We start from the raw sequence: 20,829 nt of genomic DNA, 5'->3' as shown, positions 1-20,829 counted from the left end.
TGTGACGTAGGTGGGTTAAGGATCCGGTGTTGCCGTGAGCTGTGGTATATATAGGTCGCAGACCTGGGTCGGATCCTGTGTTGCTGGGGCTCTGGCGTAGGCCTGCGGCTACAGCTCCAATTAGACCCCTAGCCTCAGAATTTCCATATGCTGTGGGTGTGGCCCTAGAAAAGACAAAAAAAAAAAAAGATTACAAATCTCTCTTTGCAAGAGATACTCTCAGAGGAATTAAACTATCAAAGGGGAAATGGCAGACAGGGGCCAGCTTTACCCCTGGAGCTGGGGCTGGAAAGAAGGGAGCCTGGCCCGGCAACCCCTGAGCAGGATATAGTCACAGATGAGCAGGGAGATCAGAGGGGGAAACTGAGGTCCAGGGAAGAGAAGCCACACAGCCCATGCGCAGAACTGGGCCCACCCCAGGCTCCCTGTCTGGGTCTGTAACACTGCTCTCGGCTCCTGCAAATGATGGGGCCGGGCCCCATCTCCTCTGGGCAAGGGCTTCCTCTGGACTCACCCTTGGTCAAGAACAAGAAGTAACTAAGGCACATCCTGCCTTGGAGGGTTTCCCAACATGTGTGGGCATAGGGAGAGGGAGAATTGGGAGAGAAGGGCAGCCTACTAAAGAATGATAAAACATGTAGGCATCTGGAGGAAAGGACCAGACGTCAAGCTAACAGGTGAGATGGAGTGCCATCAGGGAAGACTTCCTGGAGGAGGAAAACTCTCACCTGAGCTGGAAAGCGTAAGTGAGGGGTGGGCTCAGCCAAGACCTCTATTCCGATTGTGTACAACTGGTGCCACAAGGGCCTGGCATGCTAAGCAACTAGGAACAGGGAGGAGAGGAGGGCCAGGCCAGATTCTGCAGAGCCCCAGGGATGAGGGGAGGGTGGGCTGGGCTGAGAGAGGAGCTGGAGTGGAGGCTCAGCTGAGCACGATGGGGAGGAGGCTAAGGTCCAGGCCTAGAAGGTGCCACCAGCCCCCAGGGCCAAGACTCTGTCCCGCTTTCATCTTGAGTCCAGGGCTGCAAGGGCTGCAAGAGAGAGTGAGAGTGGGAACCCCGGCAAGGGAGGGAACCTCCCCAAGGCGCTGGTGGCCCTGGCCCTTGTTTTCCCTTCCTCCTCCATGCTCTCTTTGCCGACCCCGTCCCAAGGTCCCCGCTGCCGTTTTCTGCGCCCTTCCCCAGTCTGGAACTGGTCCAGAGTTCTGTTGGGAGGCCTGTGTGGGCCTAAGCCTGGAAACTCTTCTTTCCGGGGTAGCACAGAGAAGGTTAGAAGTAGGGAGTCAAGATCCATCCAGCCACAGACTGGCTAGGAATCCTGACCCAGCCTCCCATGGGCTGTGTGGCCCAGGGGAAGTAATCCAACCTCTCTGAGTCGAGTCTCAGCTGTCACAGCCCAACACGCCAATACGGGAACCCCCCACGACATGGTGCTCAGACTGCGAGGTACCCGCAAAGGGCGCGGTAGGCGGGCAGGCACGGGCCGCGGGTGGGGAGGCCCGAGGTTGGGTGAGAGGCGGCTGGCCCGCGGCGCGGGTAGTGGGGGCTCGGGCCTCCTCGAAGACGCCTCCGCGAAGGGGCGGGGCCTTCGGGCAGCCCTGGATTTCCGGGCGTGGGTCGCATCCCCCGGCTGCCAGCTTCCCAGGGGTCGGGACGAGCTCGGAGCCGCCGCCGAGGGACCCCGAGTCCCAGGGAGGCGGCGGGGCCGCGCGGGCGGCCGCCCTCGGAGGCGCGCGGCTCCTTTTGTCTGCAGCCTCCGCCTCCCCCTCCCCCGCCCGCCCCGAGCCGCGGGGCTGCGGCGCCGCTGCTGACACCGCTCGGCCGCTACCGCCGCCGCCGCCGCCGCCGCGCGGCCGGGCGGAGGCTGCGCGTCGCAGCGCCGGGCGGCGGGCGCACGGCGATGGCGGCGGCGGCGGCGGCGGCGGCGGCGCGGAGCCAGCGGGCGCTGCGGGCGCGGCGGGCGCAGGGCTCGGGCTAGCTGCGGGGCCGGCCCGGATGGCGGGCGGCGCGGGCTGGGCGGGCGCCCCCGCGGCTCTGCTGCGCTCCGTGCGCCGCCTGCGCGAGGTGTTCGAGGTGTGCGGCCGCGACCCCGACGGCTTCCTGCGCGTGGAGCGCGTCGCGGCGCTCGGACTGCGCTTCGGCCAGGGCGAGGAGGTAAGGGCCCGCGGCCGGCGCGCCTGCGCCCGCTCCCCCTCCCCGGCTTCGCGGCCGTTTCACCTGTCCGCTCCCAGCCCCCGGCGGCGGCCGCACCCGGGAAGGGATCCCAGCCACGCTGAGGACCCCGAGCCCTGGGGCACCCTCGCCCTGTCGGACCCTCGTCTTCCACCCTGAGCGCCCGTGCTGCGAGCGTCACGCGTCACGCCCCGGGCGGCTTCTCTGCCCGCCTTCCCTCCCCGGGCCGTGCGGGCCCCTCCGACCTCTCGGCAGCCCACTGGGTGTTTGGAAGGGGACGGAGCCGCCAGATCCCGGCCCCGGGACCCCCGCCCCTTCCTGCCCTGCGGAGACCAAGACGCAGAGGTCTGTGTGCGGGAATTCCAGGATGCGATGGGGAGGCTCGCGCCCCACGGGTCCTGGCCCAGGGGAGAAGAGGACAACTCGGGCGCTCTGCCGCCTCGGGCCCCTTGACTGCACCTAGAACACAGAGGAAGGTGTCTGCTTGCGGCCTTTCTGGATTCTCGGCCCAGCGCCTGGTGACCCCATGCGGGCTCTGATGGGCAGGCCTGGCTGGCAACTGGCTATGTCGGCTGCGGCAAGGCTGCCGGTGCCAAGCTGGGGAGCGCAGCTGAGCAGGGTTTGCAGGGGTGGGCCCGCGTGGATTTGGGGGAAAGCATGAGCTATGTTGGTTGTTAGCAGGGCTGAAATCAGAGAGGGTGCGTGCTGCCAGTGCGGTGGGCAGAGGAATATCGACAAATGCCCCAGAGATCTGTGTCCTTTCATGCCAGGGGCACAGGGACTTGTGGCTTTGTCTGAGGGGGAGGGCAAGGCACGCACCTGGCCGGAGAGCATCCCAGCCCTCCTGCTGCTGCCCACTCTGAACTGATCAGGGGAGAAGCCCTGAGGCCACCTGAGGCCCCAGGCTCTGCATGGGCATTGGCTGGCATTCTGTTCCGGGGACAGCTGGGTCCTAGCATTCCAGAACATGGGAGAAGCCAGGGCATGGCCGAGTTGGATCTGTGCCTCCTGGTCACCTGGCAAGGGGGAGAAGAGAGATAATCATCTCCGCATGGCCCCTGGGCATGGCCAGAACCTGGGAGTCCCTGGGAGCTGTAGGTGGAAGAGGGTGAGGCAGGTGTCAAGTTTGAGAATTCAGGTAGCCCATCCCCGGAGGCTCACTGCTGTAGCCACTTTGGAGCCCACCCTGCCCCTCTGTTGGGATTTGCTCAGGGCCATTTCCTTCCCCCGCAGAGGCTGGGCAAGCCTCTCCCTGATGGGAGTCAGGCTGAGCAAACCCAGGCATGGTGAGAGCCCCAGCTCCTTCCCCTCAGGGACACAGGATGCAGGGAGAGGCAGCCACCTGCTCCAGCTGGAACTGGAGTTTGGAACCGCAGTCTCAGTGGGGGGCAGGGCTTCCCGGCAGGCTCTGGCAGGAGGCCATGTGGGCTGAGTTTGCGCCCCAAGCAAGCCCCACCACCGTACCCCTGAGCTGGACAGCTCCTCTCATTAGAAGCTTCTTCCTCGTTCACTCTGGAGCCAAACCTGCTTGTCACTTAGTCATCTTGGTTCTGCACAGGGGCTCATGTGAGTCGCTCTTCTACGTGGCAGCCTTTAAATATTCGAAACCAGCACTCCTGTCCCCTTCCCACTCAGTTCTTCCAATCTGCCCTTCTCTAGGCCAATACCGCCCCCCACCCCCAACTCCTTAAGCCCTAAGCTATTTCTATACAATCCGGGCCCAAACCTCTGGTTTCCAGCCCTGAAGTGGCCATCAACTAATTGTGTCACAGAGTTTTCCTAGTAGTATCGCAGAAGGGTTTCGGACCAGCAGAACCCCGGGAACTGTTCCAACCCCAACACCTCTCACACATTAGATGGCTCAGGGCGAGGCTGCCTTTTGAGGCGTGCACTCATATTAAGTTTCTGGCCACCAAAACCCCTGGGGATCTCTCTTAGTAACCTCTGCCAAGCCAGGATTCTTCTCCTTCCTGAAAGAGGGTCAGTGATTCTTTTCTTTTTAAAGCATAATCTTCTATCACCACAGAAGCAGTTGGCATGCACTAAGGGAAATTAGCAATCTAGATGAGCAAAAATAAAAGTACTGACACCTTGGTCACATCCTTCCAGAGCTGTTTCTGTGCTTATACGTAGATTTTCTCCATAAAATGAGGTCATGCTGTGCATACTGTTTTGTAACCTGATTTTTTTTTTTCTCCCAGTAAATGATCAGCACTTTTCTGCTTCAGTCAATTCGCATTTAATATGCACACCTTATTCAGTTTTCCTTATTTGGCCCCAAAATGTCGCTCTTCACTGTTTTGTTCAGTCTCCTCACGAGAACTGCACCATGCCTCCAGTTGTCCTGACCTTTAGGTCTCTCTTACTTTAATGAAATTCTTTTTTTTTTTTTTTTTGTAGTTTTCATAATCCTGACTTGTTGACGAGATCAGGCCTATTGTCAGTAATTTCTTGGATCTAAATCTGTTACCTGGACCTTGTTCATGTTAAATTTCATCTTGTTCATTTCATCCCATTGAAACAGACAGTAGATGTTGCAGTCCTACCTCTGTCACTGTCAGATGCTGGGCTTCCTGCAGGTTGGAGAAGTGGATGCTTTGTGTCTCCATCGGCAAGGCTGGCTGTAAACCCAGGGCAGGACCACGGACAGAGCCTAGTAGGGGCCGCTCTGCTCACACTATGTCATTGACGAGACCCACAGAAACACATTTTTCAGCCCTGCTCACTAGGTACCAAATTCACACATGGACTACAAGATAGGAAGGCCATTTCAAAATGCTGTGTTTTCTGACAGTGTCTATTTCATGTATTTACAAATCATGTGGAGACCTTGATTTCCCGGTCCCCTGGTGCTCTAGGGTGGAAAAGCCTCATTCATTAGATACGGGGCTCAGTGATTTGGTCCGTGCTGATTCCTCACATTTTATCAATTGCACCCAGAACACCAGGGATGCCAGAATCAAATGCCTTGCGAAAAAATCAAAATATTCTTGGTGGCAAAGTGTAAAACAAATACCCACGAGGCCATATTGATATCAATAAGTGATTTAATAAATGAATCAATAAGTACTGGAAAGTCTCCCATACAGAAGAAAATTGAAATAATTTCTGTAGGTAATTCTCCATCAAGGAGGTGGCGCATCACTACCCACCCTGTAAGTGTCAGCTGTGCACAGTGACTGCCCTCTAAAGAGCACAGCGTGGAAAGAGGCGGAAAGGGCAGCGTTACGGTGGAGAAGCCTGACACATGCTGTCTCTGCCAGCTGATCACGCTCAGCAGCAGCCGTGATCAGGCATGGAAGTGGTATGTACCCTTCACGGTGCCCCTCCCTGTGATCAGAGGGCCACTTCACCACTGTGATCTCCTTTGCAAAACCCATCGCCCCAGTCTAGTCATGAGAAAACATCACACAAATTCCAACCAAGGAACACGCTACAGAACACCCGCTTAGCCCTCCTGAAATTTGTCAAGGTCCTCAGAACGAAGGAAGTTCTGAGAAACTGTCCCAGCCAAGTGGAGCCTAAGGAGACATGACATCTCTATGTGATGTGGTGTCCTGGGTGGGATCCTGGAACAGGAAGAGGACATTAGGCAAAAACTAAGGAAGTCTCAATCAAGTTCAGCCTTCAGTTAATAATAATGTCATGTATGGATTAGATTGATCTCTGATATTCCCTTAATTTTTTTTTCTTTTTTTTTTCGGCCGTGCCCATGGCATGTGGAAGTTTCTGGGCCAGGGATCAAAACCGTGCCACAGTGGCGACCTGAGCTGCTGCAGTGACAACATTGGATCCTTAACCTGCTGCACCACAGGAGAACTCCTGATATTCCCCCAATTCATTGGCTTAGGAATCACAATAGAAAAGAGAAGACAAGGGAGATCCTGCTGTGGCTCAGTGGATTAAGAGCCCGACTATCATCCATGAGGATGCGGGTTCGATTCCTGGCCTTGCTCAGTGGGTTAAGGATCCGGCATTGCTGCAAGCTGCAGCATAGGTCTCAGATGCAGCTCGGATCCCATGTTGCTGTGGCTGTGGGGTAGCCCAGCAGCTGTGGCTCTGATTTGACCCCTAGCCTGGGAACCTCCATATGCTGCAGGTGCCACTCGAAAAAGAAAAAGACAAAAAGAAAGAAAAAGGGAAGTCAAGGAAATGTGATGAAAACACGAGTTATGTGTGAGAGACGAAGCTTGATGTTTTCAAGACCGCAGGTGGGGGTGGGGGTAGACAGCGCTGTCCCAGCCCTGAAGGCCTGGACTGCTTAGAACCAGGAGCAGGACCGCTGCAGCGAGTATGAGAAATGATGTGCCAGTGCCCTGAACCCCTGTTGACTTCTGCTGTCTTGCTTTTGTTTCTAACCTCTCTAGGCCTTTGTTTCCTCATCCATAAAATGGGGGCGATAGCAGTTCCTGTTCCTTGAATTATCATGGGGCTGTTGTGGGGCTTGAGTGAGTTAATCCACATCAGGTATTCAGTATCTGCACAGGGTAGGCATGCTCTCAGAATTGCTGCTCTTATTTATTTATTTATTTATTTATTTATTTATTTATTTATTTTTGTAAACGCAACCATCTTTAAAAGGCTCTTCTGGGCTCAGGGGTTCTTGGGGGGTTGAGGTCAAGATCTGCAAATGGGAGTTCCTGTCCTGGCGCAGCGGAAACGAATCTGACTGGCATCCATGAGGACGCAGGTTCAATCCCTGGCACTGCTCAGTGGGTTAAGGATCCGCCGTTGCCGTGAGCGGTGGTGTAGGTCACGATGCGGCTCGGATCTGGCGTTGCTGTGGCTGTGGTATAGGCCAGCGGCTACAGCTGATTTGACCCCTAGCCTGGGAACCTCCATATGCTGCGGGTGCGGCCCTAAAAAAAGATGGGGAAGAAAAAGATCTGCACACAGTCCCTGGTGCTCTCAGCCCAACCTCCATGTCCAGCTCTGAGCTTCCAGCCTCTCCTGCGTCTAGGAGTGGAAGACCTTGGGAGCAACCGGAGGTACCTTGGGCCTCATCCCTGGGAAACATATTCTTCTCCCTTCCCCAGTCTGAAAACCACCATTCTGGCTAGAAAAGGGGATTCACAAGTAGTTGAGTGGTGTCTGTGTCTCTGCCACCCGTTAACCCTGTACCATTTCTGAGCAGTGGCCAGTCCTTCCTGCTGGGAATCTCAGGATGTTGCTAATTATTTGGGGCAGTAACTCACTGGAGCCCACCTGGTCCGTGATTTCCTCCCTTCTTAGCAGGTGCTGGAAGCAGCTGGGGCACCGGGCTTCCTTGTTCACCTTGAGCAGATGAGATAAGGCTTCAGACTGGGCTCCCTTAGTCCCCATGTCCCCTCTGGACTAACGACTGCCACGGACGAGCTGCTGGCACTGCCTGGCTTCCTCCTGTGTTTGAACTGGCAAAGGGGTTAAGGTGCTAGAATGGGCCAGCACTCATCAGGAGCCAGTCCTGGGGATGCTAGGGGCAGGGGATCCCTGAACGAAAGCCAGGTTCTGCTCTGAAGAGAAGGGGAGGGGATGCTGGGGAAGAAGCAGTGGGTATGCGTACATCTGTGGCTGGAGGGGGGGAGGTGACGGGGGAGGGGCTAGAGAGGAAGGCGGGGCCAGATCGCGGAAGGCTCAGAGGTTCTCTAGATGCTGGGAAAGTCGGGGCAGCAGGATCAGCTGTGTGCTTGAGAACAGAGGCTGAATCCGGGAGGGGACTGTGACACCTGGTTGGAGGGGAAGAGGGTCCTGACTTGGGTGGTGGCAGGGGGTGTGGAACGGACAGGTCCTAGAAGGCCAGCGAAGCCAACGCGTCACTCCTGGCAGGTGGAGCATAAGGCTCTGTTGGAGAACAGGTCTCCTCTAAGCGCCCCACTCTAACGGGACATGGTACCACATGACACCCAGCAGCATCCTCGGGCCTCTGGCTGCCCGCATCCCCATTTGGCTGTGCTGGGAGGAGGAGCGTGTACAGAGTCCAGGAGGCCTGGTCCATCTTGGCAGAAAACCTCCACTCAGCCTGAATGCATGTGCAAAAAACCTCTCTGGGCTATAGTTTCATTCCCAAGACACCGGATCTAGGAGTCCCTGTTGTGGCTGGGCAGAAATGAATCTGACTAGCATCCCTGAGGATGCGGGTTCAATCCCTGGCCTCACTCAGTGGGTTAAGGATCCGGCGTTGCCGTGAGCTGTGGTAGGTTGAAGACACGGCTGGGATTGGCGTTGCGGTGGCTGTGGTGTCGGCTGGTGGCTACAGCTCCGATTTAACCCCTAGCCTGGGAACCTCCATATGCTGCTGGTGCGGCCCTACAAAGACAAAAAATAAATAAGTAAAAAGGACACCAGGATCTAGATCAGGAGTACTTTGGTGGAGGGCGGTGTGGTCTGTGGCCCCCTTTGTTGAGACATACATCAGGGGTAGGTCAGGCCGTGCCCTCGGAGGGGTGTCAGTGGATAGAGACTCTTAAAGCATAGATGAGCTCCCGGTGGGTGCCGGCCATTCACTCTGTGAAAAAGAATTTATCTGCCTTTTACAGGTAGACGGTGAAAGGCACAGAGTCACCAGGCTGGGCAGGCAGATCAGCTGTCAGATCTGGCCTTAACTCTGAGGCCCCAAATTTCCCCTGCACCCGGAAGAGAACCAAAGAAGAAAGGAGAAAGGAGATGGGCTGGTGGTGAAAGCAGGGCAGAGCGAGGAGTGCCTCATCGGTGCTGAGGGCTGAGGAGGCAGCGCCCGGAGGGAGGCTGGACCGCAGGATCCCCCTGACTGGGGGGATGGGGTGGGTTGGGGAGCCAGGAACATGGTGGGTGGGGGGAGAAACCAGTCCCCCTTCCATAGGCCAGGGCCCCACCGCCACCTGCACGGGTCAACCCTGCCCTGGAGGGCAGTGCAGATCTGGGGCTGGTGCAGCCCCCAAGTGCCTGGCGGGTCCCCCCAAGTGCCCCACTCCACATTACTTTGTGCAGATAGGAACATCCATGTTCACCAGCCTGTGCGTCTGGGATTGCAGGGGGTTTGCCCCAGCCCTGGAGTGCGGAGTGGTGGGGGCTCCTCTGCCTCCTGCTGCAGTGGTCCCTTTGGCCCACCCAGCGGTTGTCCCCACTCCTGGGCCCTGAGCAGTGCCTCCAGGTTGAGCGCAGAAGGCAGGCAGACAGCTGGCTGGGGCTGACAGAGCTGGGTGAGCCAGATCCGGGTGAGATGGAGGGGACATGCCTGCTGGCCTGGAAACACGATGTCATGCCTGGGTGAACTGCCACCGCATGATTGGGTCAGTGCCCTGAAATGTTTATACAGCGGTCTTAATGGAAATGCTTTTTGTACTTGGTTGTTGTCTTAGTACGTGTTTCCAGGATTTAATTTTTTTTTTCTTTTCTTTTCTTTTTGGCTGCACCCGTGGCATGTGGAAGTTCCCAGGCCAGGGATCGACCCGTGCTAAAGCAGTGACCCAAGCCGCTGCAGTGATGATGCCGGATCCTTAACCCAGTGTGCCACAGGGAAACTCCTTAAAATTTTTTTTACATTAAATTTTACATTCCTGCCATATGCCAAAACTCTGGGAATTAGGAGTAGCCTAGAGCTTACCTGGGGGTGGGACTGGGAAAGAGACAGGCAAAGGAGAAGGAGTTCCTGTGGGGGGAGTAAGGTACCAGGAAGAAGCAGAAAGTACTGAAACAGAAAGATTTTTGCAGGAGTTCCCCTTATGGTGCAGTGGTTAACCAACCCGACTAGTATCCATGAGGGCTCGGGGTTGATCCCTGGCCTTGGCTTAGTGGGTTAAGGATCCAGTGTTGCTATGAGCTGTCGTGTAGGTTGCAGACGCAGCTCGGATCTGGCATGGCTGTGGCTGTGGTGTAGGCTGGCAGCTGCAGCTCCAATTCAACCCCTAGCCTGGGACCCTCTGTATGCCGCGGGTGCTGCCCTAAAAAGAGAAAAAAAATTTTTTTTTTTTGCCCTTGGAATGACCATGGACGGACATTTAAGTGGAGCCTGGAGCGAAGTGGGGGGCTGCTCCTTGCGGAGATCCGGGGCGCCTGACCCAGCAGAGCCAGGTGGGGCCCTGTGAGGCCCATGAGCAGTGAGGGGAGGGCAGGGCTGAGCCGGGAGACCAGTGGGGAGGCTATCAGGTAACCGGGTGAGACTGGCCGGAGACCTGGCTCTGGGGCGCAGCGGCGGAGATGTGGCTGGATTTGGATAGGAGAGCCCGTTGGACGTGAGTGTGAGAGGAACTGGGAGAATTTGGAGGCTGCATTTGCTGTGGGGGGAGGACTGAGGCAGCAGGAAGGTTGGCCTGTGGAACCTGAGATGCACCTGTTCCGCCAGCGGGGCTGTGGCACCGGCAGTGGACAGATACAGGGAAGGTGCCTCAGCCCTGCTGCTCCTCAGAGGCCTCAGCTCCTTCTTCCCTGGCCCTTGGGTCTCCCTGCCCACAGCAGAGAAGCTTATATGAGAGAGAAGCACAGAACTTGATAAGGCGCGGTTCAGCCACCTTTCAAGCCAGGCTTGGAGTTCCCGTTGTGGCTCAGTGAGTTAAGGACCCAACCTCCTCTCTATGAGGATGCAGATTCAATCCCTGGCCTCGCTCATTGCTGTGGCTGTGGCGTAGGCTGACAGCTGCAGCTCTGATTCGCCCCCTAGCTTGGGAACCTCCTTATGTCACCAGGATGGCTGTCAAACCAACCAACCAACTGCCAGGCGTGGGGGTCCAGGGACTCAGCTGGGCTGGCTTGAGGCATCTGGGCTTCTAGCCAGAAGGCATCTGCTAGGCAAGTTGCTACTCATCTTCTGTCTGGGAGGCCGACTGCCCTCTGCCCATCCTCTCAGCCTGAGAGCTGCCCCTTGCCTCCTCCTGGCACAGGGTAAGAACTGGCTAGAGCCATATTTGTTGCCTGCATGTGCTGTTGGCATGAGCGCTGGCCTCTCCAGTGGGATCTACGGACCGCCCCTCATTAGACTTGGCTCTTTGCACCCTTCCACCCCTCACCGTCTCACCACCATCTTCTGATCCTTGATCCCCAGGAGCCAGAGCTCAGAGCCACCAATTCTTTGCAAACTGCCACCCCAAAGTCACTGCTGACTGGCATTTTCAGGGAGTTGTTACAAGTGGCTCTGCGGGGTGAAGACCCGGGAAAGGCAGAAGGTGAGAGCTCAGGCGGGAACAAGGGTCTGATGGTGACCTCGAGGGCACTCTGCAGCTGGGGCTGGGTGTCTGGCTCAGGTGAGTCCTGGATGGGCAGCGCCACCCCAGCACCTGCCAGCCCTCACTGGAGTTAGTGGGTTTTGTGAGTTCTCACTTCGCCTCCCACATAGGCCATCGGGTCTGGCAAGAGCTGAGACCTTTCCGAAAGAAGAGAAAGCCCAGGTTCTCTAAAAGAGAACTTACTATGATGGCTGGACCTCAGTTTCCTTATCTGTAAAATGAGGGTCAGAACCCCTGCTTGTGGGACCGTTTTGAGGAGAAGAGATACTATATGAAGGCCGAGCACGGCACCTGTTGGCGCGGTCTCCCCAGCCCCCCTACCCCACGACCTGGGTTGGCGTGCCTCCGCTGGGAATGCACGTCTGGCCCCTTTCCTCCCCCTCCTACTTTTCCAGGGCTGGCCGCCCTTGGGCAAGGGCCAGAGTTTCTGCTGTGGCCGCCGGAGACTCACTGTGGCCAGGGGTGAGGGAATGATTCGGGTTGATGGCCTTCCTGTTTCTCATTTCCCTTCACCCTTGCAACAGCCCTGAGAATCCGAGAGGTGACATGAGCTGGCCAGGGTCCCACAGTAATTGGAGGAGGTGGCATGACAAGCCAGGTCTGGCTGGTTCTAAAGTTGCCTCCTTGGCTGCCTGCCACTAGGGGGTCGCAGATTCAAGTGTCAGGGAAGAGGGAGCACAGTCAGACCTGACTGTCAGATGTGACAGAGAAACCTACAAGTCCGAGGCTTCCTCGGGCTTTCTCAGTCTCGGGTGGTCTGTGTTCCAGGGGTGGAGCCGTGCCTGGCAGGGGCTGTCAGTGGAGGTAGATTGATAATCTGCGGGTCAGGCGAGCATTGCCAGGAAGCCCGGGTGGGCCCTGCAGGTGGGGCTCCGGCGCTGTGCCAGCTGGAAGGGGCTGTGGAAGGCGGCAGGTGCCGGCAGAAGCTGAGGTTTCAGAGGAGAGAGGGGGCCACCTGCCACCGCACCCTGAATGATGCATCACCGCCACTTCCTGTGCAAACGGTGACTAAAGAGGCCCTGGAGGCCCCTATTTCTCTGGCTGCTCCGGTTTCCTGCTGCGCCCTGTGCCCTTCTTCCTCCATCTGCTGCAGCCCCCCGGCACGTGTATAAAGGGGTCAGGACCCGGCTCTCAATCTGGGGACACCCCGCTGGCACCTAGTCCACGTTCTCGGGGCTCTTCCACTGCCGAGGCTGGTGCTGCAGGCTCTTTCCAGCCACAGACGCCTTGTGGCCCCAGCTGGCCTTAACCCCTCTTGCTTCCCATCCCCCGTCCACCCCCCTCCTCAGGTCAGGCCAGGCTGGCTTTAACTTTCTCTCTGTGCCACAGAGAAGGGCTTGGGAGCCAGATCCCTGGCATCAGGCAAACCTGGTTTGAAACCCAACTCAGCTACTTTCTAGCTGTGTCAGCCTGAGAAGTTACTTAACCTCTCTGTGCCTCAGTCTCCTCATCTGTAAAGTGGGGATATTGTTAGCAACATGTGTTAAGCTTGACACATAGTGCTATAAATATTTGTTAACATGACATTACTAACTGAAGGTTTTCAAGGGCGCCCTCCGTTTCCATTCTTTTAGGGTTTTGTTTGTTTGTTTTTGCTTTTTAGGGCCGCACTGGCAGCATACGGAGGATCCCAGGCTGGGGGTCGAATTGGAGATCATGGTAATGCCGGATCCTTAACCCACCAAGTGAGGCCAGGGATTGAACCCACCCTCATGGTTCCTAGTCGGATTCGTTTCTGCTGTGCCACGACGGGAACTCCTCCATTCTTTCATAGATCTGTTTGAGCACCAGCTCTGTGTCTGGTTTGGTTTTGTCGAACCAACTTGGCTCCGCTCACCTGCATGCAGTAGAGCCAATCTACTGATGCCAGGTTGTGGTGAGGGAAAGTGCAGGGTTTACTGCCGGGCACCAAGCGGGGAGTCCAGGCGGCTGGTGTTCGAAAGGCCTGGATGCCCTGATGGCTTTCAGGGCAAGGTTTTCAAAGACGGGGGTGGGTGGGCGCAGGCGGCGTGCTCAGCTCAGGGACGTCCTTCTGATTGGTTGGTGGTGAGGTAATCGGGGCCCAACAGCATCAGCTTTCTGGTTCCCTCCGGTCTGGGGCCTGTGTGCTTGCGGTCAGCACGCGCTTAACTTCTTCCACCTGGTGGGAGCTTTCGTATTTGCGAAACAGCTCAAGGATATGGCTCAGAATATTATCTGTAGCCCTTCAGGAGGAGCTCAAGGTCCTTGATTTCGTTTAATGGCTAAGCTCTTATTCGTTTGTCTTGCTTGACTGTTTTCCTCTGTTTCTGCATTTTCTTACTTCTCTGATTAAATGTGTTCTTTGGGGAGTTCCCGTCTTGGCTCAGAGCCCAACAAGTATCCACAAAGACTCAGATTCCATTCCTGGCCTCACTCAGTGGGTTAAGGATCCAGCATTGCCATGAGCTGTGGTGTAGATCGCAGATGCTACTCAGATCCTCTCTTGCCGTGGCTGTGGTGTAGGCTGTGTGGCTGTGGTGTAGACTGGCAGCTACAGCTCTGATTTGACCCCTAGCCTGGGAACCTCTATATGCCTTGGGTGCGGCCCTAAAAAGACCAAAAAAAAAAAAGTGTTCTTTGGAACTCTGGGAAAGCCTCAGAGGCTGACGTTTTCCTCCTGCAAGAGGCGGGGAAGGACCTGGGGGTCGTCTGTCTGGGGAAGGCCTGGTAGGGTCCCGCACGGTTACAGCGCAAGAGGATACACAGAGGGAGCTTAGGGTTCCTTCCTGAGGGGGCTCCCATGGGGGAGGGAGGGTCTAAGACAGAAATCTACTTACACCTGGGAGAAGGGCAGGCCTGGAGGCCTGTGGTGCTGTGATGGCTGGGCTGTGAAGACGGCAGACTTACTCTGCCCGGAGATGGAAAAACCTTCACAGCGGTGATGCTGGGCCTGAGTCTTGAACAGGGTCCACCAGGGCGGAGGGAAGCTTGGCTGCACCAGAGGAGAAACACATCCTCAGGCCGGAGGGCAGGTGGGAGAGGGGACCGGGCAGGTGGGAGATGGGACCAGGCAGGTGGAGGCAGGATGGAGAGGACGGGGCAGAGCTTACCCTGAAGGTTGAAGCAGAGGGTGACACGGCTCTGTTGTGTTTTAGACAAGCCCATCCGGAAGCCGTGTGGGGCTGGCGACAGGAGGCCGAGGTGGGAGGCTCTTGCCCCAGCGCAGGGGCAAGGAGAGGGGGTGTTCAAGCTGATGGAGAGAAGGGGAGGGTCAGAGGGGGGCTGCCCAGCTGGCTGCAGACCTCACAGCACCGAGCTGGGGCGACAGGACCCCTCGTAGGTGGGTGAGGGATGGGGCCTGAGCCAGGGTGTGGGTGCCCGCCAGCGGGGGGCCGCAGACACACGCCTGCGCAGTTTCCTGGCTGGGGGCTGCTCTCATTCTCAGGAATCCTCTCGAGGGCAGCCGCTCTTCATTTTAACCCCCCCCCCAAAAAAAGAAGTTCCCAGTCCAGGACTGACATCCCATCAGGCGGACTAGTAATGTCTCCACCACGTTCCATTCTGCCCAGTACCCCAGGGGCGGGGGAGAACCAGGGCTGGCGGTCAACCCCTAGCACCAGCAGCCTCTACAAGGCCCAGCCCCTGAGCTGGTGCGGGCAGAGTGGAGCCCAAAGGGAGCAGGGCTGCTAGATTTTGCTCCCAAAGCACAGAGCTTGGGGTAGGGGGAGAGAGGGATCCCGGGTGCCCCCAGCCTGCGCTGCATGTCTCCCTCGGGACCTCCGCCCATCCCTGGGTCCCAGCCGGCCTGGGCTCTTCCCAGCCCAGCCGCGTGGCTGCCAGCCAGAGGACTGGCCACTGGTGGGAGCTTCTCAAAACCCCTGACCCTGAGTGCCCGGCACTGCCAGGGGACACCTGCTCCTGTGTTCTAGACACTGAGAGGGTGGAGTTGAGAGCTTGTTTGCCCACTCATCAGGACACAGGCATGTGGGCTCCGGGCCACACTTTCTGGGGCCCTGGAGGGTCTTTGTGTCTCCCTGTGTCTCCTCCGCTTTTCCTCACCTGCCTCCTGGTCGGCTGAAGAGCAGACCCTGCCTGAGACACGGAAGCGCCCGTTTTGTGAGTCCCCATCAACTCTGAATGTTTCTTCAGGTTGGTTTCTGCTCTTTTAATGGGTACGGAATAGTATTTCAAACTTGTTAAAATTTTCATTTTTAATTGCTAATGAGATCATTTTCTTTCCATGTTGCTATGTGTTCTTGGCGTTTCCTTCGATGTCAACTGTCGTGTCCTTCTCTTTTGGGCACTTATCAAGAATTCTTATTTTGATCTTTATACTTTTAAATTGGTTCTTTGTACTTTTTCAGTACCATTTGTCATTTTTCCTTTTCTTTTTATAATGATTTTTATTGTTTTCCATTATAGCTAATTTACAGTGCTCCGTCGATTTTCTGCTGCACAGCACGGTGACCCAGTCACACATACAGGTATACGTTTTTTTCTCACATTATCATGCTCCACTGCAAGTGACCAGACATGGTTCCCAGTGCTATGCAGCAGGATCCCATTGCCTGGCCATTCCAAAGGTAGTAGTTTACATCTATTAACCCCAAATTTCCTGTCCCTCCTACTCATTCTCCCTCCAGCTTGGCAACCCCAAGTCTGTTCTCATGTCCATGATTTTCTTTTCTGTGGAAAGCTTCATTTGTGCCGTATATTAGATTCCAGACATAAGTGAAATCATATGGTATTTGGCTTTCTCTTTCTGACCTACTTCACTTAGTATGAGAGTCTCTAGGTCCATCCATGTTACTGCAAATGGCATTATTTTGTTCTTTTTTATAGCTGAGTAGTATTCCATTGTGTAAATATACCACATCTTCTTAATCCAATCATATGTCGATGGACATTTAGGTTGTTTCCATGTCTTGGCTATTGTGAATGGTGCTGCAATGAACATGCAGGTGTATGTGTCTTTTTTAAGGAAAGTTTTGTCCAGACATATGCCCAAGAGTGGGATTGCTGGGTCATATGGTAGTTCTATGTGTAGTTTTCTAAGGTACCTCCATACTATTCTCCATAGTGGTTGTACCAATTTTCATTCTCATCAACAGTGCAGGAGGGTTCCCTTTTCTCCACACCCCCTCCAGCATTTGTTGTTTGTGGACTTATTAATGATGGCCATTCTGACTGGTGAGAGGTGGCACCTCATAGTAGTTTTGATTTGCATTTCTCTAATAATCAGTGCTGTTGAGCATTTTCTCATGTGCTTGTCGGCCATCTGTATATCTTCTTTGGAGAAATGTCTGTTCAGGCCTTTTGCCCATTTTTCCATTGGGTTGTTGGCTTTTTTGCTGTTGAGTTGTATACGTTGTTTGTATATTTTAGAGATTAAGTCCTTGTCAGTTGCATCGTTTGAAACTATTTTCTCCCATTCTGTAACTTGTCTTTTTGGTTTTTTTATGGGTTCCTTTGCTGTGCAAAAGCTTGTCAGTTTGATTAGGTCCCGTTGGTTTATTTTTGCTTTTATTTCTGTTCCTTTGGGAGACTGACCTGAGAAAACACTTGTAAGGTGGATGTCAGAAAATGTTGTGCCTGTGTTCTCTTCTAGGAGTTTGATGGTGTCTTGTCTTACATTTAATCTTTAAACCATGTTGAGTTTGTTTTTGTGCATGGTGTGAGGGTGTGTTCCAGTTTCATTGATTTACATACAGCTCTCCAGTTTTCCCAGCACCTCTTGCTGAAAAGACTGTCTTTTTCCCATTTTATGTTCTTGCCTCCTTTGTCGAAGATTAATTGACCGTAGGTGTCTGGGTTTATTTCTGGGTTCTTTATTCTGTTCCATTGGTCTGTATGTCTGTTCTGGTACCAGTACCACACTGTCTTGATGACTGCGGTTCTGTAATGTTGCCTGAAGTCCGGAGAGTTATGCCTCCTGCTTAGTTTTTGTTCCTCAGGATTGCTTTGGCAATTCAGGGTCTTTTCTGGTTCCTTATAAAATTGGGGGTTGTTTGTTCTAGTTTTGTGAAAAATTTGGGTAATTTGATAGGGATTGCATTGAATCTATAGATTGCTTTGGGTAGTATGGCCATTTTTACAGTATTAATTCTTCCAACCCAGGAGCATGGAATACCTTTCCATTTCTTTGCATCCTCTTTAATTTCCTCAATTAATATTTTATAGTTCTCAGCATATAAGTCTTTTGCCTCCTTGGTCAGGTTTATTCCAAGGTTGTCATTTTTTTCTTGCTCTGCTGCTTTCCTTTTTTATTTGTGGATTGCACTTATTACTCAACAGTTGCTACATTTGAATATTTCTGTTTTTGATTGTATCATACCTGCCTTATTTCTAATTATATTTATCACTTTTCAGTAGTTAGGAACTTATTTTCCATTTCTAGCAAGAATAAATAAGCTGGAGTTCCCGTTGTGACTCAGCGGTAATGAACCCCACTAGTATCCATGAAGACTTGGGTTCGATCCCTGGCCTCGCTCAGTGGGTTAAAGATCCGGCATTGCTATGGCTGTGGTGTAGGCTGGCAGCTGCAACTCTGATTCGACCCCTAGCCTGGGAACTTCCATATGCCGAAGGTGCAGCCCTAAAAAGAAAGGGAAAAAAAAAAAAAGAATAAATAAGCTATTTTTTTTACAACCCCCAATTTGTAAAAATATATGACTTTTTTCCCCCTTTGGAATTTATGATGAGATTCACCCAACATTTGGTTCTATTAATAATTTGAATTTATGTCTGAACTAGAAGTGAATTCCATTACGTTTCTTTTTCCTATTTTCTCCTCAGGATTTATTTTGAAAATGCTCAAACAGAACACTTGAAAGAAGGATGCGAACATTCAAATTCACTGTTACATTTTGTCACTTTTGCTTTTTCTTTTTTTCATTCTCTCACGGATAATCTATCATCTCTCTCGTTCAGTGCTGCTTTGCTTTGCAGAAGCATTTTAATGAAGACATCTTGACGTTTCCCCCATAAACACTGCAGTGAATAAGGACCCGGACAGTCTCCTGTCTGAACAAGTGCCACCGTCACATCCAAGACTTCCTGTCACTTCAATAACATCGTCTAAGAGTCGGCCCGTATTCAAATCTCCCTGGTTGTCCTCAAAATGTCCTTTCCGGCTCCTTTTTGTTTTGATCTGGGATCCAGTTGGGGATCACAAGTGGCAGCTGGTTTGTCATCTGCCTGCTTCATCTCTTTGAAGTTAGAACCAGCTCTGATCTTTCTTGCTTCTGTGACCAGCATTGACATTTTCTGCCAAGTCGGGGCCAGTGGAATCGATTCCATAGTCTGTAATGTCTGGTTGTTTCCTCACATTTTGGGCAGGAGGGGTGATGCTGGCAGGTACTCCTCAGAGCATCACCCAAGGAGTCCCACAGGGTCGGTTTGTCCCGTTGTTGGCGATGTGGAGTTTGCGTGGTGGGTTCGAGCCGTGTCTGCTGGACCTCCTCACTGTGGTACCTTCCCCCTTTCACTGATAGGTAACCCGTGGGGTACACCTGAGACCGTGTAAGTATCTGGTTCTCCAGCAGCTTTTCACACGATGGTTTTAGCCTCTGTCGATGCCTCTCACCTCATGAATTACCCCGGTGGCTGTGAAATGGTGATTTTTCTATCCTTGCTTCTAGAGTGTTGTTCTGTAAATATCTTTTCTTGGCCCCTTTTCTGAGTGTCACTGTGGACTCATGGATTCTTTTCTTTCCAGTGTGTGATAATTCATTACCAATGTTATTCTTCTTGAGGCACAAGATCTTTTTGTTTTGTTTTTAATGCAACACTCTAAAATTTTGATCCTTGTTACTTATTAATAAGTAATTATTAATACTTATATTTAATGTATTAATTATACCATACCTGCCTTATTTCTAATTATATTTATAACTTTTCAGTAGTTAGGAACTTATTTTCCATTTCTAGTAAGAATAAATATGCTGGAGCTCCAGTCCTGAACTGAGGTGGGTCCCTGCCCTCTGCCCTATATTAATACATATATTTTGTTTTATTTATTTATTTATTTATTTGCTTTTTAAGGCCGCACCCATGGCATTTGGAGGTTCCCAGGCTAGGGGTCTAATCGGTGCTACATCTGCCGGCCTACACCACAGCCACAGCAACACCAGATCTGAGCCGTGTCTGCAACCTACACCACAGCTCACGGCAATGCCGGATCCTTAACCCACTGAGCGAGGCCAGGGATTGAACCTGCATCCTCATGGATACTAGTAGGATTTGTTTCCATTGCACCACAACAGGAACTCCCTGGTATAATATATTTTAAAATTGAAACAGGTCAGCTTCGTTACTTTTTTCCTTTTTTTTTGGCTGTGCCAGTGGCATATGGAAGTTCCTGGGCCAAGGATCAAACCAGCGCCTCAGCAGCAACCCAAGCCAATTCAATGACAGCTCCTGATCCTTAACACGGCTGCACCGTGGTGTAGGTTGCAGATGCGGCTCAGATCTGGCGTTGCTGTGGCTGTGGTGTAGGCTGTCCACAGCTCCACTTAGAGCCCTGGCCTGGGAACCTGCATATGCCACAGATGCAGCCCTCAAAAGACCAAAAAAAAAAAAAAAAAAAAAAGACCAGAGGGTAAATTGTATCACACGTCTTCCCAACATTATTAAATATTTCAATGGTGTTTGCTACTTTCCCAGTCAAGGCAGAGTTAAGCCTAGACGGGAGTCTCTGATTGGCCAGGCCATCAGGTTTCCATCCCACCCAAACTACCTGGAATGGGGAGGGGTAGTTCCCCCGAAGAAAGTAGGAGCAGCTGCCAGGTGGGGGGGCAACCTGAAGGTGGGGAGACAAACAACAGGTGTGCGGGACAACCCCCCGCGTAGCCTGCCCGGGAGGCGCGGAGTGGGGCGGCTGTGGCTTGATTTCTGTGATCCTCCTGGGAAGCGGAATGTGAGGACCGAGCTGAGTTCATGCCCGGCTCTGCCCCAGTGCCCGGCGCAGAGGGGGGCCCATAACAAGGGCACAGGGCACGTCCCCTGCATGACCGAGGGAGTGAATGATGCTGGAGCAGCGGCTCCAGCTCCTCCTGAGCCCCACCCCGAAACCATGTGATGGAAGCAAGTCCCTCTCTGCCTCTCCAGGCCCCCCCCCCCGAGGGTTCCAGGGGGCAGGAGCATTTTGTGGTCAAGGACTCAGGTTCTGGGCTGGACAGGTCAGAGGGCAACTCCCAGCTTTCCAATTTGCTGGGAAAGTGACCTGGGATGGGTCTGTCTTTCTTTGCGCCTCATCTGGAAAATGCGGATGCAGTGAGCGTGAATGAGCTCTCGGGGCCAGGCCCTTAGCACAGCACCTGGCACATCCTAAACCATTTATATGGGGCGGGTGGGGGGGAGGGGGGCGGGTATTGTCATCGACGCTCTGTGGCACATTCAGGGACATTCAGAGGAGAAAGCAGGGCGCTGGGCAGAGCCTGCTGCTGGTGTGCCTGCTGTGCCATCGGTGTGGCCCCAGGTTGGTTATGATGATGATGACGGTGGTGGAAGGACACTTGAGCA

The 20,829-nt window shown here is 53.8% G+C and overlaps 1 protein-coding gene across 2 annotated transcripts in view; it reads left to right on the top strand.

Annotated features, from left to right (window-relative positions):
• The first annotated feature begins 1,969 nt into the window (after positions 1 to 1,969).
• The window catches only part of RAB11FIP4 (RAB11 family interacting protein 4), a 106,446-nt gene continuing 87,586 nt past the window's right edge, over positions 1,970 to 20,829 (top strand). The window contains exon 1 of one of the 2 annotated variants that reach the window (XM_047757823.1): positions 1,970 to 2,152. In XM_047757823.1, the coding sequence (XP_047613779.1) occupies positions 1,994 to 2,152 (159 nt within the window). In that variant the 5' untranslated portion in view covers positions 1,970 to 1,993. The remainder of the gene's footprint in view (positions 2,153 to 20,829) is intronic. The other variant, XM_047757822.1, reaches the window with a different exon arrangement.

The sequence above is a fragment of the Phacochoerus africanus genome, chromosome 14, assembly GCF_016906955.1.
Source record: "Phacochoerus africanus isolate WHEZ1 chromosome 14, ROS_Pafr_v1, whole genome shotgun sequence".
Taxonomy (NCBI): Eukaryota; Metazoa; Chordata; class Mammalia; order Artiodactyla; family Suidae; genus Phacochoerus; species Phacochoerus africanus.
This window is presented reverse-complemented; position numbering and strand designations above follow the sequence as displayed.